Consider the following 27,859-nt stretch of genomic DNA (forward strand, 5'->3'; position numbering starts at 1 on the left):
GGCTGTCTTACGATTGGTGATACTAAGCAACAGTGACCAGATCTTGCTATCATAAAGTTAGGATTTTCCATTGCAGCCATCAGGTAATAAATATGTGGAATGATGCTTTTGTGCAATATGAATATCCACTGCCCCACCACCGTTTCACCCGATGGATGATCCTTAACTGAAGCAATTATTTTATTGAGGTTGTGATATTATAGTTAATAAAAACATCTTTTTGTCTTTTTTTTTGGGATGTTTGTGTTTTTTATTTTGTGAACTGCCTGTATCTTTATGAAGTTTTTTCTGTTCAAATGATTTTTTTAAATGATGTGTAACAGTTTTTTTTATGTTAAGAGTATTTTCCTTTTATACTTTAATATGTCACCAAGATTGCGTATGAAATAATGAATGTATCTCAGCAATGTGAATTTTGCCAGGCTCCGGAAGATGTTAACTGAGATCCACTTTATGCTATGTATCATTTTAGAGGTTTCATACCTAATCTCCCAACTATGTAATATAGGCATTATTATTTATTTCCTTCTTTTAGATGAAGAAACTGAGGGACAGAGTTTAAGCACTTTTACTCTGGTAATCTAGCAAATGAATGTCAACATAGAATAAATGTAAAGTTGGGACAAAATCATGAATTCTTATTGCAGAACAGAGGGAAGATAGGGAATAGCAGCATATGATAAAAATTAAATAGGAGTCTTTTTGATAAATTTAAGGGAATCAATAATGGAATAAAAATTCTGGAAAAGCTGCTATAATCTTAGGCTTAATGGAAATGTAGTATCTGGAATAAAATGAAAGAGCGCTCCATTTTCTTTGCTTGTCAAGCTAAAAATGAAGTTCCATTCTGAGTATCATGCTTCAAGAGGCAGTAAGACAGGCAGGTACTATGGTGCATGCCTATAATCCCAGCAGCTGGAGAAGCTGAGGCAGGAGGATTGGAGGTTCAGAGCCAGCCTCAGAAACTTAGTGAGACCCTAATCAACTTAGTGAGACCTGTCTAAAAAAAAAAAAAAAAAAAAGGCAATGAGGCAAACTGAAACATATTAGAAGGGAACTTTCTTGTTCCTTGTTACATGAAAAGTAATAGTAGGATATTTCCCTTGTGCAGTAAGCATTTAGGAGCTATTGTCCACAATTAGCTACATCCTGAAAGAAGAAGATTATTTGTGTGGTCTCCTATGAAAGGTCTGGAATCAATGGAGAAGGGATAGTAAGAGAAAGATTTTTCACTTAGTGAGTAAAAGAATGTGCATAATAGCAAAATGGAGGAAGTTGCAGGAGGTTGTGAGTTAGAAGTATTGGAAAAAAATGTCCTATGATGACTTGGCAATAATATCATGGAAAAGATTCAAGAATAGGTTAGGTGCTTAGGTCAAATAACAGTTAAAATAGGAAATTTCAATGCTGGGTCATAAAAGTTGATATTAGAAATATGCAGGATATAATGTATATAGGAAGGACATTTATCTTATACAACCTTTAAATGTGAATGGTAGCCAGGGAAAACTTCATAGATTTTGAATATCAAGTCAATAAATTAATAAGTTAGTAAATTAAGGATTGAATCTTTAAGAAGCTAGGAGTCAGGGCTGGGGATGTGGCTCAAGTGGTAGAGTGCTTGCCTAGCATGCATGAGGCACTGGGTTCGATTCTCAGCACCACATAAAAAATAAAATTGTTATTGTGTCCACCTAAAACTAAAAAATAAATATTTAAAAAAAAGAAGTTAGGAGTCAGCCAGGCAAAGAGGGGTGGAGTCCTTTTTTTAGAGTTTCCTCCCTCACTGTGTCACATTTTGTAAACACCCTTACTAGTTAGACTCTTTTGAACACTAGATAGACAATGAAGAGGGATTAGGAGTGGGAAAAGGAGTGTTAGCATCATTTGTTACCCTAATAATTTGCATCTTAGCTTCCATTTATCTCTTCTCTTCCTTTTTAAAAGATAGTTGCTTTTCATCTCTTGCTCTTATACACTTCCTCTGTTGAGATTTCCTTCAGCCAAATAGCAAATTCTGGCTTCATACAAATATGTAATTTATCTTTTGTTTGTACAGTGGATGCATTTTATGTTTCCTTTTTTTTTTTCTTACTTTGTAGAAATGCTTTGTGTGGAAAGCTTCAGTGTGAGAATGTACAAGAGATGCCTGTATTTGGAATTGTGCCTGCCATTATTCAAACACCTAGTCGAGGCACCAAATGTTGGGGCGTGGATTTCCAATTAGGATCAGATGTTCCAGATCCAGGGATGGTGAATGAAGGCACAAAATGTGATACTGGAAAGGTAATCAAAATATTTTCTGTTTATAAAATAAAATATTTTTTAAAAACTATTATACAAAGTAAAAACTATTATACAAAGTAAGTGCCTGCTCTTTTATGGTTATAAAAGAAATCTATATTTATTGTAGAAATGTTACAAAATCCAAAGCCACCAAGAAGAAAATTGAGAACATCTATAATTTTACAATCCATATTTCTTCACTGGGTCATATAACTAATATTTTTAACTTGGCAATATACTGTGCATATTTCCTCTCTCTATGGATATGCTATTATTTATTAGCCATTTTTCTATTATTGGGACACTTAGGTGATTTCCAGAATGGGAGTGTATGTATGTGTGAGTGACATGTGCCTCCGTTCCAGAAATGTCATAGTGCTTGCCCTGTTCCTTGATACGCTGACCCTACTGTTTGGGTTTCATGAGCCCAGTTATCCAGCTCATGACTTAGTGCCAGTGCGTCTAGATGAGAAGGTGACCTGTGCCAAATTCCTTTAAAAAAATATTCTTTTTTTTTTTTTTTTAATTTACTCATTGTATGTATGTATGTATTTATTTATTTATTTTATTGTTGGTTGTTCAAAACATTACATAGTTCTTGATATATCATATTTCACACTTTGATTCAAGTGGGTTATGAACTCCCATTTTTACCCCGTATACAGATTACAGAATCATATCAGTTACACTTCCATTGATTTACATATTGACATACTCATGTCTGTTGTATTCTGCTGCCTTTCCTATCCTCTACTATCCCCACTCCCCTCCCCTCCCCTCCCCTCTTCTCTCTCTACCCCCTCTACTGTAATTCATTCCTCCCCCTTGTATTATTTTTCCCTTTCCCCTCACTTCCTCTTGTATGTAATTTTGTATAACCCTGAGGGTCTCCTTGCATTTCCATGCAATTTCCCTTCTCTCTCCCTTTCCCTCCCACCTCTCATCCTTGTTTAATGTTGGTCTTCTTCTCGTGCTCTTCTTCCCTATTCTGTTCTTAGTTACTCTCCTTATATCAAAGAAGACATTTGGCATTTGTTTTTTAGGGCTTGGCTAGCTTCACTTAGCATAATCTGCTCTAATGCCATCCATTTCCCTGCAAATTCTATGATTTTGTCATTTTTTAATGCAGAGTAATACTCCATTGTGTATAAATGCCACATTTTTTTTTTATCCATTCATCTATTGAAGGGCATCTAGGTTGGTTCCACAGTCTTGCTATTGTGAATTGTGCTGCTATGAACATCGATGTAGCAGTGTCCCTGTAGCATGCTCTTTTTAGGTCTTTAGGGAATAGACCGAGAAGGGGAATAGCTGGGTCAAATGGTTGTTCCATTCCCAGCTTTCCAAGAAATCTCCATACTGCTTTCCAAATTGGCTGCACCAATTTGCAGTCCCACCAACAATGAACAAGTGTACCATTTTCCCCACATCCTCACCAGCACTTGTTATTGTTTGACTTCATAATGGTTGCCAATCTTACTGGAGTGAGATGGTATCTTAGGGTGGTTTTGATTTGCATTTCTCTGACTGCTAGAGATGGTGAGCATTTTTCCATGTACTTGTTGATTGATTGTATGTCCTCCTCTGAGAAGTGTCTGTTCAGGTCCTTGGCCCATTTGTTGATTGGGTTATTTGTTATCTTATTTTCTAATTTTTTGAGTTCTTTGTATACTCTGGATATTAGAGCTCTATCTGAAATGTGAGGAGTAAAGATTTGTTCCCATGATGTAGGCTCCCTATTTACCTCTCTTATTGTTTCTTTTGCTGAGAAAAAACTTTTTAGTTTGAGTAAGTCCCATTTGTTGATTCTAGATGTTAACTCTTGTGCTGTGGGTGTCCTATTGAGGAATTTGGAGTCCGACCCCACAGTATGTAGGTCGTAGCCAACTTTTTCTTCTATCAGATGCCGTGTCTCTGATTTGATATCAAGCTCCTTGATCCATTTTGAGTTAACTTTTGTGCATGGCGAGAGAAAGGGATTCAGTTTCATTTTGTTGCATATGGATTTCCAGTTTTCCCAACACCATTTGTTGAAGATGCTATCCTTCCTCCATTGCATGCTTTTAGCCCCTTTATCAAATATAAGAAAGTTGTAGTTTTGTGGGTTGGTTTCCGTGTCCTCTATTCTGTACCATTGGTCCACCCGCCTGTTTTGGTACCAGTACCATGCTGTTTTTGTTACTATTGCTCTGTAGTATAGTTTGAAGTCTGGTATCGCTATACCACCTGATTCACACTTCCTGCTTAGCATTGTTTTTGCTATTCTGGGTCTTTTATTTTTCCATATGAATTTCACGATTGCTTTCTCTATTTCTACAAGAAATGCTGTTGGGATTTTGATTGGCATTGCATTAAACCTATAGAGAACTTTTGGTAATATTGCCATTTTGATGATGTTAGTTCTGCCTACCCATGAACAGGGTATATTTTTCCATCTTCTAAAAAAATGTTCTTAAGAAAGTTAAGGGTAGGGCAGACACTGGAAGAATTTTTTGAGAGATGTCATGAAGTAGGACTTGGGCTAGAAGGCTGTGGCAAGCTTCAGCCATAATAATAGAGAGGAGGGAGTAGGAATGTTAAACGAGATGAAGAAACCAACTCACATGGAGGAGTGTAGCTGGAGGGCAAAGGTGAGGTGGAGGGAGTGTGATTGGGAGAACATAGCTATCTAATTATGTAGCCTATTATAAAGACAGACGGGTGGACCCTCTAATTACCTCAGTTTCTACTGTTGCTATTTCCAATTCTGTTTTTCACTTCTTAGAAAAAGACTCACATGGTTTTGTGCCTACCCTTGCTATAAACTTGCCTGCTGTAGCTATTATAAATAATGCTACAGCTTTAGAAATAAAAACTTCAAAACATTCTTGATTGTTTTCTAAGTTAAACTGCTATAAAGGTGTGCACACTTTTAAGGTTTTAGATATGGTTTTGCCACATTTCTATTTGGAAAAGTTTTTATTATCTTCCATTCAATTATGTTATAAGCGTTTTAAATTTTCCATCCCTTAGTCAAGGTTAACAGTTATTATTTTAAAGCTTTCAATGATGATTTTCTTTTCTTTTACTCTTTCTTCTTATTGGTGATGCTGAATTTTTTCATTTGTATAAATGTATTTATACTTTTGTGATTTGCCTGCTGATATTCTTCAACTACTTAAAAATTGGCTTCTTAATAATTTTGAAGAAATTTAACTATGTAAAATGTAACGATATATACATATATCCCTCCAGTTTACTGCTGGCTTCTTTTTATTTTAGAACTTTTTGCCATGTTTAAATTTTTATTTTCTTAAATCTACTATATGGTTTCCAACTTTATTTACCTATTTTAATATTTTGATAGACTTTTCTCAGTATATTGTAAGGTTTTTATTCTCTTGTGTTTCTAAACTGTTTTGTTATTTTAATACTTGTCTCTTTCATTTTTGTTTGAGGTTGACATGGATTCTTTTTCATTTATTCATAGAGAAATTAATGCTATTCCAAGTTTTTTTTTCCAGAATGGTTTATCATCTACCTTAACAACCTTGATTCTAATCTCTTTTTAAATTTGGAATGCTGTTTGAATTACTTATTACATTTTTAGTTTATTTGGGTTCAGTTTCTATTTTATACATCATGTTCTTTGGTTTGTCTGACTACTCATGTGTGCAGGCCACCTTGTTTTACTTTGAGTAGTTTTATAAGAATTTTTAATATGCAAAATAGTACAGTTGCTCCTCATTCTTTTTTCATAGTTTCTTGGCTATTTTCATTTATTTATCATTTCAGATGAACTTGAGATCATTTTATCAAGGTGCAAAAAATAAAAAAGGTGCTTTGGAATTTTGGTTGGGATGACATTAAATTTATGCATTTGTTATGGGGAAAAGTGACATCTTACATAATTGAGTCTCCCATAGAAGAACATGGTATGTCTCTCCATTTTGGGGGGTCTTCTTTTAAAGATTTAGTCATAAAGTCCATTCATTTTTTTCATTAGGTTTTATTCCTACATATTTGATGTTTTCATTTCCATTTTAGGACTAGGCTCCCTTCCTCCCATTGGTTTTCTGATTTATTCATTTTCTTATCAGTTTTCACTTTTAAGAAAAGTTATTTTGTTTAATATTTTTGACTTGTTATTATTGCTATTCCAAGAAACATTCATTTGTATATATTTATTTTGTTAGCAGCCATGTACTTAGTGTCAGGTATTTTTGTTGTTGATTACATTAGCATTTTCTAGGTTAAACAGTAATCATCTGTAAATGGAAAAAAAAAAAAGCTCTTTCCTTTCAGATATTTACAGTTTCAATTATTTTTTCTCATTGAACTGCAATGATAGAATTTTTAGATAATTTTAAATAATTTTTTTTTAAAAGAGAGAGTGAGAGAGAGGGGGACAGAGAGAGAGAGAGAGAATTTTTTAAATATTTATTTATTTTTTCTTAGTTCTCGGCGGACACAACATCTTTGTTGGTATGTGGTGCTGAGGATCGAACCCGGGCCGCACGCATGCCAGGCGAGCGCGCTCCCGCTTGAGCCACATCCCCTGCCCTAAATAATTATTATGATGGTGTCCCTGACTTAACTGAAAATGTACTTAAGTTTCCAAGATTATATGTGACTTTGGTGCCTTAAGGCAGAAAGTATTTATTATTTAAATGGAATATCTTTTTCATCCTAATTAGTAAGAATGAAAAAAATAAAAGAATAGATTTAAAATTTTATAAGAATTTTTTTGATAGCTAGTGAAATAATCAGGATTTTCCTTTGATCTATTGATGTATGCTGGATTATATCAATTAATTTCCTAACATTACTCTTCCATTCTATAAAACATATATCTAAAATTTGTTTAACTTATATAGTTTTAATTTTTAAATTATAATCTTATATTCCTGAAGTGGACACTGTTTGGTAATAGATATATTCCTATATTCTTTTCCTAGTGAATATATTTTTGTACTTCTGAAGGAAGATTAGATGATTTTTTTGAATACATAAAATTTTACTCTGTGGTCATAGATAGTACTCTTAAATCTCACAAAAATGCAGCTAAGACTAGATTAAAGCATAAAAGGAAATTTATTGTTTCAACCACAGGATCAGAAAAAGAGTTTTGGGATTGAGAATTTCAGATAACGTTCCTCTGGGTCTTTCTACCTCTTCTATCCGTGCTTCTCTCTTGGCTTTATTTCCTTCTGTGCACACACACCTTATCCTTGTAGTGGGGGAAGACAGATCTCACATCTTCCCAGCACCCTCAGGATAGGTAGGATTGTTCTTGCAATGAAAAATCCAGAGATCCTAGAAACGGGCTTCAAGGCACAGCTTGAAAGGCCAGTTGTGATATGGGAAGTAGGCAGTGTAACCCTAGGACCTGTGCAGAGTACGCAGTGGCTGTGTAGCCCTCTGCTTGGAAGGGCACTGATGACAACATCTCTAGCAATTAGAGAAATGTGAATTAAAACTACACTGAGATTCCATCTCACTCTAGTCAGAATGGCAATTATCAAGAATGCAAGTAACAATAAATGTTGGCAAGGATGTGGGGAAAAAGGTACACTCATACATTGCTGGTGGGACTGCAAGTTGATACAATCACTCTGGAAAGCAGTTTGGAGATTCCTCAGAAAACTTGCAATGGAACTACCATTTGACCCAGTTATCCCACTCGTTGGTATATACCCAGAAGGCTTAAAGTCAGTATACTACAGTGATGTAGCCACATCAATGTTTATAGCAACTCAATTCACAAGAGCCAAGCTATGGAACCAACCTTAGTGCCCTTTAATAGATTCATGGATAAAGAAAATGTGGTATGTATACATAATTTCACAGGAATTTCCTATTATTTGGGGATACCAGCATTTTGGTTCTATTCAGGTCTTCAGCGGATTGGATGAGGTCCACCCATAGTAGGTAGAGCTGTTTTACTCAGTTTGTTGATTTAAATGTTAAATTTGTCCAAAATCAGGGCTGGGGTTGTGGCTCAATGGAAGAGCGCTCGCCTAGCACATGCAAGCATTCATTGGGTTCTATCCTCAGCACCATATAAAAACAAATAAATAAAATAGAGGTATTGTGTCTAACTACAAGTAAAAGAATTTTTAGAAAATTATCCAAAGTCCCTTGCAGAAACATACAGAATAATGTTTGACTGAATATCTAGGCACCTCATGACCTACTCAAGTTGACACATAAAATTAACTCACAATCAGTTATTATAAATAAATAAAGTTCAGAGTAAAAATATGAACTGGAAGAAAATCTGCAAAAATAGGTAGATCGCAATTTTAGTTTATCTTCTCTGCCAAGCCTGCCCAAAAGATAAATGAATAAATGAGGGATAAACGCAAAAGCATGAAATCGAGGAGATCTCAATAATAAGTAAAGATTTTAAGAACATTTGAAAAACCCAGAGGATGGAGAATATTTCAACAGTAGTGAACATACAACTTAAAATGTAAACAGAGAGGATGTGCACAAGAACACTGCCTTTTAGCTTGACTAAACTGACAGATTTATGATTTGGAAGTACTGGTTATAGCTGAGTGGGATGAAACATGGAACTGAAGACTTGGTCTACAAGGGAGAGGCTGGCTCCTCAGCTTACTTCTCATATCTTGTCAATGAAGCAGCAATAGATAGTTGTCTATTTTAGGAAGGACATCAGAAGATACTATTTTTGTTGTACTGGGAGATGCTTGTCTCCCATGTTCTTTCTATAGTACACAGTTGTCTTTTATACACCTGTAACTGGCTTTAAGTGGATTGTTGCATGAAGTTGGACAATTCTTGCACAAAAAGTTAGAGATGGAAAGTGTGAAAGAAAAGGTGAAATTCTGAGAAGATAAATTAAGAATTTGAGATTCAATTAATTTAAATCTCTAATTTAGAGATAAAGAACACAGAGGTGAAGTGGACAATTGTGAAATTCCAGAGTACTGGTGAAGAATAATCCTAAAAACATCCAGAGACAGAAACAAAGACAAATAAAAAATAGATCATAGGTAAAGAAAGGTGGTTAGAACTGAGTTCTGGAAGATAGGGGAGAAATATTTTTATGTTTCTGAAAGGTTCTCAACTTAGAATTTTGTATACAGTTAAATTATTAATCATGTTAGAGGACAAAATAAAAATATTTCACACATTTAAATAATCAGAACATTTATCTTTTATTTATTCTTTCTTAGGCACTTTCTGAAGTAATGTTCCAGCAAATGAGAAAGTAAAACAGGAAGAGAAAAAATTATAGTCCAGGAAACTGAATAATGTTAAAGAGAAATTTCAAGATAACAACAGTGGTGTACAGGGCCAGGAGAGCAATCAATTCAGATTGGAGCAAAATCACCCTGTAGGGAGGTTTCTAGAGAAAGGGAAGTTTGAAAAGAAAATGACATGGTAAATTGTTTGAAAGGAAGATACTGAGGTTACAACAAAGGGCAATTTTTGAGAAGAAAGGTAGTCTTTACTTATTATCAAAAACAAGGCTAGGGGCTGGGGATGTGGCTCAAGCGGTAGCGCGCTCGCCTGGCATGCGTGCGGCCCGGGTTCGATCCTCAGCACCACATACCAACAAAGATGTTGTGTCCGCCGAAAACAAAACAAAAAATAAATAAATATTAAAATTCTCTCTCTCTCTCTCTCTTTAAAAAAAAAAAAACAAGGCTATATGAGGAGTGGAATATAGTACTTAGCTTTGAAATCTACAGTGTTTCTACTTAAACTTTTCATGTTTCCTTGTGGTAGAACTTCCATGAAAATAACATTCCTGGCCTCAGTCTGATACTCCTTCATGTCTCTCCAAGGGAGACAAAGTGGTTGATCCAATTGGTGAGTTCAGGAGAAGACACTGGGCACAGGTGGCTCAAGAACCCCCTCCAATCTCCACCCCCTTTCAGATCTGCCTGCCTGCAGAGGGTGCATTTGGTCTGCTCTCTCAACATAAATCAAGAAAAATATCGATTTAAAATAGAGAGGTAATTATCACAAGAAATAGCAGTTGCCTCTGGACTCTTTGACTGACAGATTACATAAGAGTGGGTCAGGGAGTTGTTTCTGCCATAAAGCCTCTATCACTATTTGTTTTTTAACCATATATATTATATTATATTATATTATATTATATTATATTATATTATATTATATTATATTATATATTATATATATGTTTTGTTGCATTTTCTTTTTTTGATTAATTTTTAAATTTATATATGACAACGAAATGCATTACAATTCATATTACACATATAGAGTACATTTTTTCATATCTGGTTGTATACAAAGTATATTCACACCAATTCATGTCTTCATACATATACTTTGGATTATAATGTCCATTACATTCCACCATCATTTCTATCCCCATAACTCCCTCTTCCCCTCTGCCCTATCTAGAGTTTGTGTATTCCTCCCATGCTCCCCCTCCCTACCCCAATATGAATCAGCCTCCTTATGTGAGGAAAAAAGTACACTCATACACTGCTGGTGGGACTGCAAATTGGTACAGCCAATATGGAAAGCAGTATGGAGATTTCTTGGAAAATTGGGAATGGAACCACCATTTGACCTAGCTATCTCTCTCCTTGGCCTGTAACCAAAGGACTTAAAAATAGCATACTACAGGGACATAGCCACATCAATGTTTATAGCAGCACAATTCACAATAGCTAAACTATGGAACTAACCTAGATCCCCTTCAATAGATGAATGGATAAAAAAGTGGCATATTTATGTTTTTTAATAGTGTGTGTATATGTGTATATATACACACACACATATATTTATATTTTAATATTAAATGAAAAAGCAGAGAACAACTGGTACCACATTCTTTCGAAGTGATGTTATGGTCTGGGGAGATAGCTCAGTTGGTAGAGTGCTTTCTTGCATGCACAAGGCCCTGGGTTCAATCCCCAGCACCAAAAACAAAACAAAATAACAACAAAAAAAGAAGTGATGTTGCAAGTGTTGTGTCAACTTTGTTAGGAGTAGTACAGCAAAGTGCTGGTTACCTGGTTTGAAAATCATAACCATCAAAGCATGCATTCCCCCCCACCCAAAATGTTAGCTTAAGCAAAGGCAAATTTTTATGAAAATATACTGACTCTTGGTTTTGGAAATTGGGCATATTTTTATGGCTTTTAAAGGCATCAGGCATTTGCTTGGGCTTGGAATGAGACACAGGGTTAATGGGTTAACTCCAGGTTCATTTTTTGATGAATATTCTGAGTGCATTTGAAATGAGTGTATTATTGCTTATAACATGTAGTGTTTGATAATTATATATTCACATCTATCACATTCTTATTTGTTGTTCTTCAAGTGTTAAAGATTTATAGAAAGGAATACTAAAGTCACTGAGTCACTTCTGTTTTCATTTTCTCTTATAGTTACAGATTTTTTTTTATACTAGGAGTGCTAAATGCTATATCTGAGGTAGAGTTTCTTGATTATCATAATTTAGTTGTGGGTTATAACTTTTATTAATTTATAGTGCTTCTTTGTTATATTTTAATGTTTTGTCTTAAAATTTACTTTAATTGATATTTTTACTGTACTTTGTCTAATAGATTTTTTCCCAGCCCTTCTCAGTGACATTTTGCTTTATCCATCTGAATATAACTAGATTTTATTCTATGCCCCAATATAAAGTATTTCTTCCTTTGGTAAACATTAAACAATTGGAACATCATATTTTAATTATTAAAAAATTTTAAAATATTGTATTAAAACAAAAAACAAAGACACTCTGATGATGTCCCACTTGTTTTCCCCTTTTCAAACTCATTTTCTAGGGTAATCACTGTGTTGTGTACCTGTGTAGTCCTCACCCTCTCTGGGCATTTAAAAATATTTATACTCTCTACCACTCCCACACACTTTAAAAAAATAGAAATAGATTAGACTTTAATATTCTGAAATGTGTTTACTCAGTGGTACAGGGTAAAGGCCTTTCATGTCATTATAGGAAAATCTACTTTATTCCATATTCCATTTTAGATATAGCAATTATTTAATGATATTATGGAGATTTATATTGTTTACAATTTAGTGCTGAATGTTTTTCTGCATTTAATCTAATCTGCTTTTATAAATACTTCTGTTGGATAGATGTCAAGTATTCTTTTTTAAGATTAATCATTATGTACATGTAAAATTTTGATAGAGATTGCCATTTTACTTTTCAGTGAGACATTAACAGTTTACCTTCCATCATCTGAATATGAGGGTGTCTTATTTTCCCCTAGATTCTTGTCAACATGAGTCTTTTAAAGTCTTTGCATCCTGAAAATTGTTTGTATTTCCCTGCTTGAGCATTTTTTTTCATGTCTTTATTAGGTCCATTCTGAGAGGCTTATATTCATGTCTTCTGGTTTTTTGATTGGGTTGTCTCATATATAAAGACAACCTGTTAGTTAGTTATATCTGTTGTAAATGTGATCTTAATTTGTTGTTTCTTTTTACCATAAATATATATAAAAATATAGTCTTGCCCTCCTCTTCTAAGCACTTTATCAGTGTATTCTTTCCAGTTTGGTTCCTTTTACTGCACAAGGCAAACACTACTAATCAGAACATCCTTTTCTGTGAAAAACTTGGAATGTTTTCTGTTCTTTAAAGTAAATTTGGGAGTTATTAGCACATTTTCTCTTATTTCTATGATCTAATTTACTGCTTCAGCTATGCACTGTATATCAATTTTGGGAAAGAAACTCTCCTTTTAAAGCAATAGAGAAACTGGTGGTAAATATCTGCTCTAAAATATTTGTGGATGCATGAAAAAAGTATTTTCTAAATCTTTTTTCAAGATTACTAGGCAGCTAGAGGACAGATGAGGTATGAATTTGCATTGTAGAATCTTCTGTCCTTTTTGTACTTTTAATCACATACATATATTTTCTATTTAAAAATTGACTGAAATAATTGGAGGAAATGTATTTCTCTAAGTACAATTCTGTTCAAGCCTGTGTATTTTTTAGTAAAGGTAACTGTTGAGATTTCCCTGTATCAAAGTATGTTTGTTCTCATAATGTTTTTTATTTCATTAGTGTATTTAAACATTCTGATCTTGTATAGTTGGTAACCTAATAACATTTTAAAATAGTTCCCAACAATTTTTAAAAAAGATTAGTCCTTATTTAGAAAGATTACCATGCTGTGCTATTTAGCAGAAAAAAAGTACAAAATTGAAAGTGTATTCCGATAAATCAAACAAAAAATTTCATACACGCATTAAAAATTATCTTTTTTTCTAACCTCACAAAAGAGCAGCGTTCATAAAGATGTTTATTTTCTAGAAAGAGAAAAATTTCTAGTAAGTTTTTAGTTGATTCCTTTAGATCTTTAATATTTTTCTGAGGTAATACTTCTAAATCTCTTTCAATATTTAGGACTGTCTTCTGTTTTATACCTCATTGCATGAACCAGAATTTCCAGAGCCATATAAGATAATAACGATTTATTTTCAATAGTGCTTTTCATAGAAATGCCTCTATTAGTTCATCACTAATCATGATGTTGGAAGATAGGTTTTGTTTTGCCAACAAAGTATTATTTCATTTTATGTTTGAGAAAACTAAAAATATTGAAATGCTTCTCATTTTATCAGCTGCTATTTTGATGTCTGTTGTAATAACAATGGTTTATAAGAGGTATTATAGTAATAGATTTCCCTAAGATTAAATCTTTTTTTTTAAACTTTTTTTTTAAGAGAGAGAGAGAGAGAGAATTTTTAAATATTTATTTATTTTTTTTAGTTTTCGGCGGACACAGCATCTTTGTTTGTATGTGGTGCTGAGGATCGAACCCGGGCCGCACGCATGCCAGGCGAGCGCACTACCGCTTGAGCCACATCCCCAGCCCAGATTAAATCTTTCTTATTGTTCTGAGATCAACTCTATTTGGTCACTTTTTTTTTTTTCAGTGTTGGGTTTTGAACTCAGAGCCTTGTGCATGCTAAGCAAGCACTCTACCACTACCACTGAGCCACACCCCTAGCCCTGGTCATTTTTTATTTGAAAAAAATCATTTGCAAATATTTTCCTGGCACATTTATATTCATAGAATAAAGTTTTTTCTTTGTGTTTGGTCTTATCATTTTTGTCTTTTTTGATCATTAGTTCTGTTAAATAGTTAATTTCTCTTATTTTTCTAATTTTCAAAAATATAATAATACTGGAATTAACCATTGCTTGACAATTTGGAAAGAACTTTTAAATGAAATAATTTGCACCCAGTTTTTTTTCTGGGTACTTCTTTATTAATGCATTCAATTTTTCTTTACTTAGTTCTTTTTTTTCCCCCTCACTTAGATCTGTAGGAACTTTCAATGTGTAAATGCTTCTGTTCTGAATTATGACTGTGATGTTCAGGAAAAGTGTCATGGACATGGGGTAAGTAATGTTCTCTTGATTTGTTTATAAAAGTAGAGCTGACAATGAGAATTTCCCATAAGGTTATGACATGAGAATTCCCAAGATTTCTTGATTTTAAGATGATGATAAATTTGTTGATACTGAGGAAACTTTTCATTCTTAAAAAGAGAGTTTTATGAGTTTATGAATTTAGCCCTCTCTCTTGGTTTTCATTTTAGAGTTGATGATACAGAGCAACATTCACAATTAACAAAAGTGGTATTTTGATTGTTTTGAAGGTATGTAATAGCAATAAGAATTGTCACTGTGAAGATGGCTGGGCTCCCCCAAATTGTGAGACTAGAGGATACGGAGGAAGCGTGGATAGTGGACCTACGTACAATGGTAAGTAATATTGAAGAAATTAGTGCATTCTCCCAGGGGATTGAGTCACAAATCGGTTATCCTTGTAACTTTCCCTCACTTCCCATATCAGCTGTACATTAAATGGTTTTGATTTTGCTCCCCTAAATTCTTTGCACAGGCTTCTAGGGTTTTTTTTTTTGTTGTTGTTGTTGTTGTTTGTTTGTTTGGTTGGTTGGTTCTTCTCCACTTTTTAAAATTTCTTTCCTGGACTTATAGAATAGCCTCTTATCTGCATTACCTGTTTACCACCTTGCTCCCCATTATCTGTGGTCCATACTACCTTATAGAGTTTTAGTATTTTTCTTTAAGAATTCAGTTTGGTTATGTCAGTGTCTTGCTTATAATTCAGTGCTTTTATGTTGCTATCACAAATACTGAAGTCCATGAATCCTTAACATGACTTACTCCTGCATGATTTGCCCCTAGCTTACCTTTCCAGTCTCATTTCTCTATGCCCAAGATAAACTGTGATTTATTTGATTCCTCTAATAGGTTACTCTGTTTTACTGATGAACCTTCAAATCATTTTATTTTCACATTATTGGAACTGGCAATGGATGGTCAGGCTTCAGTTTATACCTTATTCCCTGATGGAAGTTTTCCATAACTGCATATATCTGAATTAATCTGCCCCTTCTCTTTGCTCTCCTAGTACTGAATTTAGCATGATCACATACTATAGTAATAACTTTTTTACTTATTTTTGTTTCCTAATGGAGTGTGAGATCCTTACTTATAGTGTCTTTCTAATGAAAACATGCACTTTCTTTCTCTTGGGTAAATATTAGGTAGAATGTCTGGCTCTTATAGTAGGTGTATACTCAACTTTTTATTTTTATAACTTTATTTATTTGTTTGTTTGTTTTTTTATGTGGTGCTGAGGATTGAACCCAGTGCCTCACAGGAGCTAGGCAAGTCCTGTACCACTGAGCCATAACCCCAGCCTTACTTTAACTTTTTACGAAATTGCCAAAACAATTCTCAGAATGGTTTCAATAGTCCTTTTTTGTCCATGGTTTTAAATTCCCTGGTTTCAGTTATTCTTGGTCAGCTATAGTCTGAAAAATCCCATGGTTTTAATGATCCAGGGTCCCCTGGAGCAGAAAAGCCCCCTCTGACCTTGTCAGAAGGTCAATAGCAGTCTAACACTACATCATGATAGCTATGTCATTTGCTTCACTTGATCTTAGCAGATGGGCATTTTATTATCTTATATAATCACAAGTGCCCATATAGTTACCATTTCTGGTGCTTTTCATTTCTTTGTGTAAATTTGGATTTCCATCTGGTATCATTTAATTTCTTTTTGGACGACTTTATTTTTCTTATAGTGTAGATCTACCAGAGATAAATAATTTCACCTTTCACATGTCTGAAAAAGGCTCCCCCCCACCTTGAATGATAATTTAACTGGGTGAAGAATACTAGAATGATAGCACCTTCTTCCCTTATACTTGTAAAAGAGTACCACATTGTCTCCTGACTTGCATGCTTTTCCTGGGAAATCTGCTGTTATTCTTTTATGTATGTGTGTGCAGTGCTTCTGTGTGTGATGTCCCCTCCCACCCCCCCACCCCCGCATCCCTCCTTCTGGTTACTTATAGGATTTTCTCTTTATCTCTGGTTTTTAGTTATTTATTATAATATGTATTGGGATTTGCTGAGATTTTTGGATCTCTGCTTTTAGAGTTTTCTTAAAATTTGGAAAAGTTTTGGCAGTTATTTTTTCACACATATTTTCTGTCTTTCTCTTCTCTCCTTCAGACTCCACTTTCATGTGGATCTGCTACTTGGAGTTCTTTCACATGTCACTGATCTGCTACTGATTTTTTTTAATCACTCTCTATTTTCTAGTTTTGATTAATTTCTTTTGCTCTTCTTCAGGTTCACTCTTCTTCTGTAAGGTTTACCATTAATTCTATCTGGTGTATTTCTTAAGCATTGTAACTTTTATTTCCAAAAGTTTTATTTTTTTTTGTATATTCATGATCCTGGACATGATTAATCTTTAGGTTTCCGAACAAATGGAATAAAATTACCATTTTAATAACTTCTGAAACCCATATCTATTAATTTTATCATATATAATATTTCTCAGATGCTTTTGAATGGTTCTCCCCTTTAGTTTGCATCATATTTTCCTGCTTCTTTGCGTGGCTTATAATATTTTAGTGGAGTCCAGAAATTGAGAATTTGTCTTGTGGACTGGATTTTTTGAATTTCTACTGATGAACTTTGTTCCAGTTTCACTTCTTACTTTTAAGCTCAATTAATCAAGATTGGAGTAGCATTTAGTCTAGGGCTGATTTTGCCCCATTACCAAGGCAAAAACCCTTCAGTTTATTCTACTCAGTGCAACATTAATTAGGAGGTTTTCTGATGTGAATCATAGATACAAGCAATCTTCCTAGTCCTGTGTGATTGTACACACAAATCCTTTCATGTGGTCCTTTTCTCCAGCTTCACGTAGCTTCCTTACATGCATTTATTGATCAGTAGTTGACTACATATTTGCAGGAAACCTTCTGTGGGTCTTTCAAGTTCTCTCTGTGTGGCTAGTTTCCCTGTGGTGTGTTGCCCCAGTGGACCCCACCTGCCTTGGCCTCTCCAGAGCACGAGCTCTGTGTCTTCCTCACTGGCCTATATTTGGGCGCCCATAACCTCATAATGCTCATTAACTTTTTCTAGGCAGTAAACTGGTGCAATGTAAAGTTCATTTTTCTCTGTCTCTTAGGGATCATTTTTCTTCATTGCCTGATATCTAATGTCTTGAAAACTGTTGTTTCATACATTTGTCTGGATGTTTAACTGTTTAGTTTGGTTGAAAAATCTAGTCCCTGATTGTATCTTGGCTAGACGTGGAGGTCAGAATTATGGATTTAAATGGATATATGTTCCAGTGAGTAGATGTTCTGTAACTTATTGTAGCTGTTTCTAAATATTTGATATTTAGATTGTTTCTGAGTTTTTGATATGCACTGTTAATATTTTTATATACATCTTAAGGCATATGCATTTTTTCAGTTGAAGCATAAATTACCAGCAATGGAATTATTTGATTGAAGGATCTAATCCTTTTTACAAGTTTTAATAAAAATTCCAAATGAATGATACCTCTGTGTTGCCACTAACAGCATGAAGGTATTAATATCAACATAGTCTTGCCAGTATTGTATGCCTTAACTTAAATTTTCCTAGTTAATAAGTATAAATTATATATCAGGCTTGCTTTGATATTTTCATATTTTGGTTTTTAATTAGGATAAATATTGTTAACGTGGTTTTGTGCAACATTTAACAGAAATTTTTCATACAAGGAGAATTGTAAGGAAAATTTCAGAACTTAACACTTCTTTTCATATCTACTATTTTGTGTCTTCAAAGAACACAGAACAGATAAAATTAATATTAACTAGTGAATTGTAAAAAAAATGTAATGAAATTTAAAATCTAGAAGTCATGAAAAGTAAGATTGATAAATTCAACAATACAAAAATAATAAATTTTCACGTGGAGAAAAGCCTACTGCCATGGACAAATGACAAAATGGGGAAAATATCCAATTTACATCACAGACAAAGCTAATCTCTCTAATATATAAAGAGCTTTTAGAAACTGTGGAGAATACCAAAAGTCCAGTAGAAAAATAGTTAAAGACTGAGCTTATAAATGGTGGAAATGTGTGCTCCACCACAAAAAAGGTGCTCCATTGATAGTATTAAAAAAAGAATTGTAATTTAAAATTATATAAGATAGTCTTTTTTACCTATTACATTGGCAGAAATTTAGAATTTTCGTTCTGAGGGTGAGTCTATGAGAAATTTTTATATATTGTTTATAGAGGACACTTTGACAGTTTCTTAAAAAAAAGGATGAATTATTTGCCCTTGGGAAATTATTTTGTAATTATAACATGTATTCATATAATATGACATGTATGACATACATAGGATTATTCATTGTAGCTTTTTTTTCCAATAATGAAATATTAGAAAAATCAAAGTATGCATCAGTAGGGTACTAGATAAATATACTATAGGGCATCCTCACAATGGAGTTTTGTATAGCAACAGAAAATGAGGAGGCCCTCTCTGTGTGATTTAGAAAGATATATAGATAATTGAAAAAAAATGATGTGCTGAAGTGTTTGTTGTATGTTATGTTTTGTGTAAGAAAAGGGTTGACAATAAAAACATTTTGTTCATGCTTATATTTTCATGAAGGTCTACCATAAGATTAAATAATAAACTATTAGAAGTAGTTATCTTTGGTAAAAGTGAAGTGGACAAGGATAAAGTGTGAGGAAGACTTCTCAATGTATCTAACTTATATCAGTTTTACATTTTAATAATACGTAGTGTACAATATTTATAATCACCTACTATGTTCTGGGTAGTATGAGTTCATATCCAACTTAATTGCCATTAACTTAAATTTCACCTCTCTAGGAAAGAACACTGCACTGAGGGATGGACTTCTGGTGTTCTTCTTCCTAGTTGTCCCCCTTATTGCCCTTGCCACTTTTCTCTTCATCAAGAGACACGAATTACGGAAAACCTACTTCAGAAAGAAGAGATCACAAACATATGAGTACCTAGATTTTTTTCTTCTCAATTTTATTAAATAATTTAATTGTTGATGATGGTCATATCATCATACAGATTTGTAATCCTTTAAAAATAGGGTTCTCAGATTTCTTTCCATTCTTTTGAAGTGACTAGTATGGGTTAAAAGGTGGGGGTCAAGCCACTTCTTATAATGGGAAAGGAAAAAGATTATGGGAACCCGCCTATATGCTGCTGAAAATGACCCTTATAGCGTTTATTACACTTAATATTGATTTTTGATAGTGGGGTAAGTAGAATTTGGGCTGCCATATCTGACTTGGGTCTTCTTCTAATTAGAGATTAAAATATGGGATAAAGATAAAACATAAATGTTGAAAAATGTTCTTCTTTCTCTTTATTTCATGTGTTAATTCTCACAGAGAGAATTCTTCAATTTTCAGTTTTGGAAATAGACTTTAAGAAATAAGTTTTGATAGAAAAAAGTTAAGGTTGTCATAATTCAAATACCTGACATGTCTAGTCTGTGTAGGTTAGACTCTCAAAACTCTCTTAATTATCACTTTTAATATATCAGCATCAGAATGTAGCATATATTAGCATGCATTTTGTAATAATATCTGAATTCAGGTTCCAAGTTTGTTATTAGAGAAAAATAAGCTGAAACTACAAATAAGGCTCTTTGAGTCTTGGTTTGCTTCCTATAAAATTGGAATAATAATAATCTTACCTTTCTTTGATGCAAAGATTAAATGAGGAAGTAACAAAACTCGTATAACCTTATGGGCTCATTGTAATTACTTAATAACTGAATATTATTGGTATGATAATGATTTCTAAATATTCATATCTAGCTTTGGTTGCTCACCTTTGCTCATGGCCCTATTTCTCACTTAGTATATAATATTTTCTCAGAGCATCCTGACATTAGCTTTAATTTTTTGAGGGGGGTAACGAGGATTGAACTCGGGGGCACTCGGCCACTGAGCCACATCCCCAGCCCTAATTTGTATTTTATTTAGAGACAGGGTCTCACTGAGTTGCTTAGTGCCTCACTTTTGCTGAGATTGGCTTTGAACTTGAGATTCTCCTGCCTCAGCCTCCTGAGCTGCTGGGATTATGGGTGTGTCTACCGTGCCTGGCTAGCTTTAATTTTTAATGTTTCCCATTTTTATCTTCCTATCCTTTCTCTTATAACACTTCCAACTGATCAGTCTATGTAGATCATCTCCTAATCTGCATTTTGCGTTTTGTTCAACAACTACAGGTATCTCCCATACATCTCTACTTAGCTGAATACTGTCACCCGAGCATGTCTAACACTTACCTACTGTCCTTTCAGCCAACCTATTTGCTACTCCTGGACTTCCTAATTTTTAGAGTGACTATTTCAAATGTTACATATGCAGTCTAAGAATATGCTTTATTTGTCTCTAATTTAGGAAGATTTGAGGAGAAAAAGCTGGGGATTACTGGCCTAATTGACCAAATTTCATAGATTTTTATTTAATTTTAAAATGTGGTTCATATTATGTAAAGGATTAAACATGTGAAAACTTAAATGTCCTATAAAGACATCATCTCTCCTCATGATCATCATCACTGTTACTAACATGATTATTCTGCACCAGGGAAAAACAAAAGATATATTGATGTATAATGTTAAAATTAAATTTTGATTTAAACTCAAAAGCAATCATATTTTTTCAGATCAGATGGCAAAAACCAAGCAAGTGTTTCTAGACAGCCAGTGAGTGCTCCTCGTCATGTTTCTCCAGCAACGACTCCTAGAGATGTTGTAAGTTTAAAATGAAAATTTTTTTTTCTTTACTATGTTTAAAAATGGGCAGAATATAGAGCTAAGTGGTAGAGCACTTACTTAATGTGTATGAGACTTGGGATTCAAACTCTATTACTACAAAAAACGGTTACATAAATATAAACATAGATACTTAAGAATTGTGGAGTACTATAGGTGATCCCTGAGTTAAAGGAATACCAGCAGAATCCCTGGCTCTGAGGTTGTGGGTAAAGATGTCTGGACATGAAAAATGTCTTGCCTTGAAACCAGGATTGGGAAATGACCTGAGATTCATGCTATCAGTGTTTTGTTTTTTCTTTTTTAAACTATCTTCTTTTTGTTTTCAATACCTGGCTCTTCCCTAGAATATGTTACCAAAGATGTGGTGCTGAACTCTTGGCTAGAGTTAATTGTTTTAGCAATAGGACCCATGATCACTGTTCCTGCATGTATTACAGAGCATTGGAATAAAGATATACTTTTACTGATATGCCTATGTCCCTAAGCAATATATATATTATTTATATATTATATATAATATTTTATCTGCTTTTAAATGTTATAGAATGTTTTAATATTTTACAGTGTACAAAGGTTCCTCCGCTTTTTTTATCTTCTCACTGCATTTGTTATCTTTAGTTTTTTTTTTTTATTGTTGGTTGTTCAAAACATTACATAGTTCTTAATATATCATATTTCACAGTTTGATTCAAGTGGGTTATGAACTCCCATTTTTACCCCGTATACAGATTGCTGTATCACATCAGTTACACTTCCATTGATTTACATATTGCCATTCTAGTGTCTGATGTATTCTGCTGTCTATCCTATTCTCTACTATCCCCCCTCCCTCCCCTCCCCTCCCCTCCCCTCTTCTCTCTCTACCCCCTCTACTGTAAATCATTTCTTCCACTTGTATTTTTCTTCTCTTACCCCTCATTTCCTCTTATATGTAATTTTGTATAACCCTGAGGATCACCTTCCATTTCCATGCAATTTCCCTTCTCTCTCCCTTTCCCTCCCACCTCTCGTCCCTGTTTAATGTTGATCTTGCTCTCAAGCTCTTCGTCCCTACCCTGTCCTTGGTTACTCCCCTTATATCAAAGAAGTCATTTGGCATTTGTTTTTTAAGGATTGGCTAGCTTCACTTAGCATAATCTGCTCCATCTCACTCCAGTAAGATTGGCAGCCATTATGAAGTCCAACAACAACAAGTGCTGGAGAGGATGCGGGGAAAAGGGTACACTTGTTCATTGTTGGTGGGACTGCAAATTGGTGCAGCCAATTTGGAAAGCAGTATGGAGATTTCTTGGAAAGCTGGGAATGGAACCACCATTTGACCCAGCTATTCCCCTTCTCGGTCTATTCCCTAAAGACCTAAAAAGAGCATGCTACAGGGACACTGCTACATCGATGTTCATAGCAGCACAATTCACGATAGCAAGATTGTGGAACCAACCTAGATGCCCTTCAATAGACGAATGGATAAAAAAAAATGTGGCATTTATACACAATGGAGTATTACTCTGCATTAAAAAATGACAAAATCATAGAATTTGGAGGGAAATGGATGGCATTAGTTTTTTTGATAAAGCATTCTTACTGGGGTGATGTGATATTTCATTGATGTGCATTTCTGTGATGCTTAGCAGTGTTGGACATTTATTCATACACCCACTGTCCCTTTGTAAATTTTTGTTTTAGAAATGTCTTTAGGCCTGTTGCCCATATTTTAATTGGTTCTTTTTTTTTTTTTTCTCTTGAGTTGTTTTAGTTCCCTATAAATTCTGGATATTAACCCCTTGTCAGACATACAGTTTGAAAATATTTTCTCCCATTCTGTATGTAGTCTCTTCACTCTGTTGACTGGTTCCTTTGCTCTGCAGAAGCCTTTTCATTTGATGTAATCTGTTTGTCTGTTTTTGGCTTTTGTTTCCTGTGCTTTCAGGGTTTTGCCTCCCATATCCTTGCCTATCCCAATTTCCTGCAGCATTTCCCAAATATTTTATCCGGTAATCATAGTTTAGTCCTTATTTTTAAGTTTTTAATTCATTTTAAGTTAATTTTTGAGTGTGGTGTGAGAAATAGGAATTTAGTTTTATTTTCCTGAATGTGGATGTTCAGTTTCATATAAGCAACTATTTTTTCTTGGAACTTTGAAGAGATTATTTTTTATCTTCCTCTTTGCAATTTAGAAGCTGCCTCTTATTCTAATTGTCGCTTTAGATAATTTATTTTCCATGTCCTTTTTCTTCTGTATCCTTAGAATACTAGATGTGGCCTTTTAAAAACTCTTCAGTGGGCTGGGGATGTGGCTCAAGCGGTAGCGCGCTCGCCTGGCATGCGTGTGGTCCGGGTTCGATCCTCAGCACCACATACAAACAAAGATGTTGTGTCCACCAAAAACTAAAAAAAAAAAAAATTAAAATTTTCATTCTCTCTCTCTCTCTCTCTCTCTCTCTCTCTCTCTCTCTCCCTCTCTCTCCCCACTCTCTCTCTCTAAAAAAAAAAATAAAAATAAAAAGTCTTCAGTGACATGTTCCACTATTGTGTACAACTAGGATGCACTAATAAAAACATTAAAATAAAAAAGAATGTCTATCAATGCAAAGAACTGTAGACTGTACCACCTGTGTGTTTACTGGAATACTGTGCAGAAATTAAAACAAAATTGGGCAGAAGGAAAAAAAAAATACTCCTTCACAGATAGGTAGAGTTCCTGAATCTTAGGATTTACTTTTCAACAATTATAGAAAATTCTTAACAATTATTTCTTTAAATGTTACCTTTGCCTCATTGTCTTATTAACTTTTTCTGTAGTTCCTATTTGATGCACATTGAGACTTTTCACTGTTTTCCAAGTTACTTAACTCCTTTGATATTTCCAGTCTTTTTTGTGTACTCCATTCTGCTGATGTTAGATTACCTATCAATGCTAACTCTCTTCTAAACTATGCCAAATCTGTTATTGAACCTTTTTGTTGAATGTTTAATTTCACTGATTTTATAGTGTATTTTATTTCTATAGTTTTCCTCATTTCAAATCTTTCTGCTTACTAAATGTGATAGTTTCTTACAGCATGGTATATTTTAGTACTTTCATTTTGTGTAAACATAAAGGTATCCACTTTATGTGCTTTATCTCATCTTTTTATTGTATAGAATTTTGGTTGGCTCTGTGGTTTGTTATTCCTGTTGAATCTTATTTCTTAGTGTACTTTGTGAAAATGATTATAAACTCGTATTCTTTGGAACTTCGTGTATGGAATTTATTTGAGTACTGAGTTACAGTAGTTTCCTACAGAGTGTGTGTAGGAACACAGGCCCTTCAATGTCTAACATAATTTTTTCTAGGTGTTTTGGGGGCCATACACTATTATAAACTCTACCCCTAAGCCCATGTTATGATGAATATGTGGGTAGAATTTCTCCACAAAGCCTATTTTATTTTGCTTCTGTCAGTACCAAGGCCAATATTCCACTATAGCGAGTCCTGTATCACCACTGGCCTTTCTTGAGGCAGGTGTTCTCTTTTCCAGTTAACTCTATGGGCCTATCACTCTAAAGATGCTAGAATTTATATACGGCGTTATAGTAAGGCAAAACTGAAGCCCTTTGTTTTGCCTCTTGTGTCTATGTACTACCTGAAAATGCGGACAGTGGACTTCCAAGGAAGGCATTTATAGGAATGCTGTTCCATACTTTGAACTCTTTCATATTTTTAATTTTTTTATTAGCAGTTTAGGTGCTCCATACTGAGAAGTTTTCTCTGAACATTTGGTCCACTGTTTGCAAGTAATGAGTATATACCCCATTCTCTTTAACAACAGCTGCTATTCCATCTTGTAGATTTTCTATAAATTTAAAACAGGTTGTTTCCCATCTTAACACAAAAAATATGGCCTTAGGCATCCTTGTACATTAATTTATATAATTAATGAGAAGTTTTAAATTGAGGTCTTTAAAATACCTAACATCTTTGTTACTTATAATTTTTAGCTTTTTGAAAATTATTTTTAATTGACAAATAATCATATATATATCTGTATTTCTGGGATACAGTGTGATGTTTTGATCAATGTATACATTGTAGTAAGATTTAGTCAAGCACATTAACATATCCATCAGCAAATTATCATTCTAAGAAGTGGAATTTAAGTATCCCTGTAAAGTTCTGTGTCCATGGTTTGGTAGAAAGAGATGGAAACATTTTCTTGAATTTCTTCTCTATTTTTAGAGTACATGCACATTATTCTGTGAGGAAAAGACAGCATGTGATAGACCACCTGTCCTGTGGCAGGACTCTATAGTGAGTGCTCAAGGTTTTCTTCAGCACTGTTCATATCCTGCCACTCACAGAGCTTTAGGAGTTAATAGTAGGTAGTAGAGAAAATCCTGGCCAAGATCACTTCATCAGTGATGAGAAATTCCATGTCATCTTCCTTTTTCCCCAGAGTAATGTGATTTGTGAAAATGCTTTTGATTTTACATTCTTATTTGGGGATGAGTTATATAATCCCATTTTATTGTAAAACTTCATTTCATCTTGTCAAGGAAGAATATTATGAATTCCAAAGTGAAGGATTGTAGATTAGTGGTATTTACAATACCAGTTAGGTATTGTATAGATTTGACAATGACTTTTAGGAGATTTTATTTAAAATATATTGACATGATAGTTTGAACCAGATAATTGTATTTTTTGAATTGAAAAAAGTGAAGCCTTAAAAAAACAAAGCATTCTATTCTCAGTGGTAAAGATATGTTGAATAAGCAAAATATTTGTTTTAAAGAGAGAGAGAGAGAGAGAGAGAGAGAGAGGGAATTTATTAATATTTATTTTTTCAGTTTTTGGCGACACAACATCTTTGTTGGTATGTGGTGCTGAGGATCGAACCCGGGCTGCACTCATGCCAGGCGAGCGCGCTACCGCTTGAGCCACATCCCCAGCCCAAGCAAAATATTTTATTTATTTATTTTTTTGTTGTGCTACGGGTCCAATCCAGGGCTTTGTACATGTTAGGCAAGTGCTGTACCAATGAACTGCATTCCCAATCCATTTAAGCAAAATATTTTTTAAAAGTTAGCATTATAAATAGTGTGTTAATTTAAGTATACTAATGAATTTTACAAAAAAGCCCAAGTTATACATAAAATATATTGATGACTGCATTGTTGTAATAACATTGATTATTATTATCTTTTTTCTTTTTAGCCAATACATGCAAACAGATTTCCAGTACCAACTTATGCGGTCAAGCAGCCTCAGCAGTTTCCGTCAAGGTCTGAAGTGATTGTGCTTATATTACTTGACCAGAATTTCCCTTGTATTTAATTTAATTTAGGATAAGATATTTAGGCAATTTAATTTAGGGCAAGTTTAGACAGAACACAATTTTCAGGAAGATTTGTAGGTAAGTTTTAATAGTTTCATATAAATTTTGTCACATTAGTGCAGTGTCAAAATAAATTTAAAGAAGTCCAAGACTTACAGTGAACTGCTGCTGTATAGTTTTCTGGGTATAAAATTTAGGAGCAAGGGCCTCTAAAATAACCAGCATATAAGAAACTATATAGGTTAGACTGATCTTCCCATTGAGAGAGCTTTAAAATAGGTAATATTAAAAAATAGGGGGGCTGTGGCTGTAGCTCAGTGGTAGAGCACCTGCCTCGCATGTGTAAGGCACTGGGTTTGATCCTCATCACTACATAAAAATAAATAAATAAAGATATTGTGTCCATCTACAACTAAAAAAATATATATAAAAAAGAAAAGAAGTAAGGAATTATAGAGCTAAGCAGAAACAGAAAGAAGTGTACAGATCATCCCAGTTTGTGGTGCCACTTTTCTGTTCTAGATGCATCTAGAAAAATACTATTATGAAAATACTATTCTGCAAGTGACAAGTGAAAGGCTTGGAATCTGAGGAGAGCTTTCAGTAAATCACGGGTTTGGGGAAACAAAAATTGGAGTCCTTCTGAGGAGGATGTATCATGGCAAACATCTCAGACTTTATGCGGGGACCCAGGGAAAAGGGTGAACTATACCATCAACTGACTTCAACATTATTTCTCTTTGTGTTTGACACCCCCCCCAAAAAAAAAAAAAATCCTGGAGCACAAGAAAAGAAATCATAGCTAAAATCAAGAAACAGTAGACTATAAAAACACACTTGGAAGATATCTAGTTAGTAGTCACTTAATATGAACTTTAACTATGATGATTGTATCATGGAATTAATAGTTGAGATTGAGAATTTCAGCATAGCGCTAGAAACTTTTAAAGAAGAATCAGTGCAGACTCTAGAACTTAAAAACAGAAGAACTGAAATTAAAGATCAGTAGAAGGACTTAAAAGCAGCAGGAAAGGAGAAAATTTATTACTACATTTACATCATAAAACACATCTGACTCCTCCTACTCCCAGTAGTACT

The 27,859-nt window shown here is 34.1% G+C and overlaps 1 protein-coding gene across 1 annotated transcript in view; it reads left to right on the plus strand.

Moving 5' to 3' along the window:
• Window positions 1–27,859, plus strand: part of ADAM9 (ADAM metallopeptidase domain 9) — a 100,757-nt gene that overhangs the window by 70,876 nt on the left and 2,022 nt on the right. Inside the window, exons 16-21 of the mRNA XM_081269735.1 lie at window positions 2,103–2,286; window positions 14,592–14,672; window positions 14,933–15,038; window positions 19,508–19,649; window positions 21,335–21,422; window positions 26,641–26,708. Coding sequence (XP_081125861.1) covers window positions 2,103–2,286; window positions 14,592–14,672; window positions 14,933–15,038; window positions 19,508–19,649; window positions 21,335–21,422; window positions 26,641–26,708 — 669 coding nt within the window. The remainder of the gene's footprint in view (window positions 1–2,102; window positions 2,287–14,591; window positions 14,673–14,932; window positions 15,039–19,507; window positions 19,650–21,334; window positions 21,423–26,640; window positions 26,709–27,859) is intronic.

Source organism: Spermophilus citellus (genome assembly GCF_964194105.1).
Source record: "Spermophilus citellus genome assembly, chromosome: 16".
Lineage (NCBI taxonomy): Eukaryota > Metazoa > Chordata > Mammalia > Rodentia > Sciuridae > Spermophilus > Spermophilus citellus.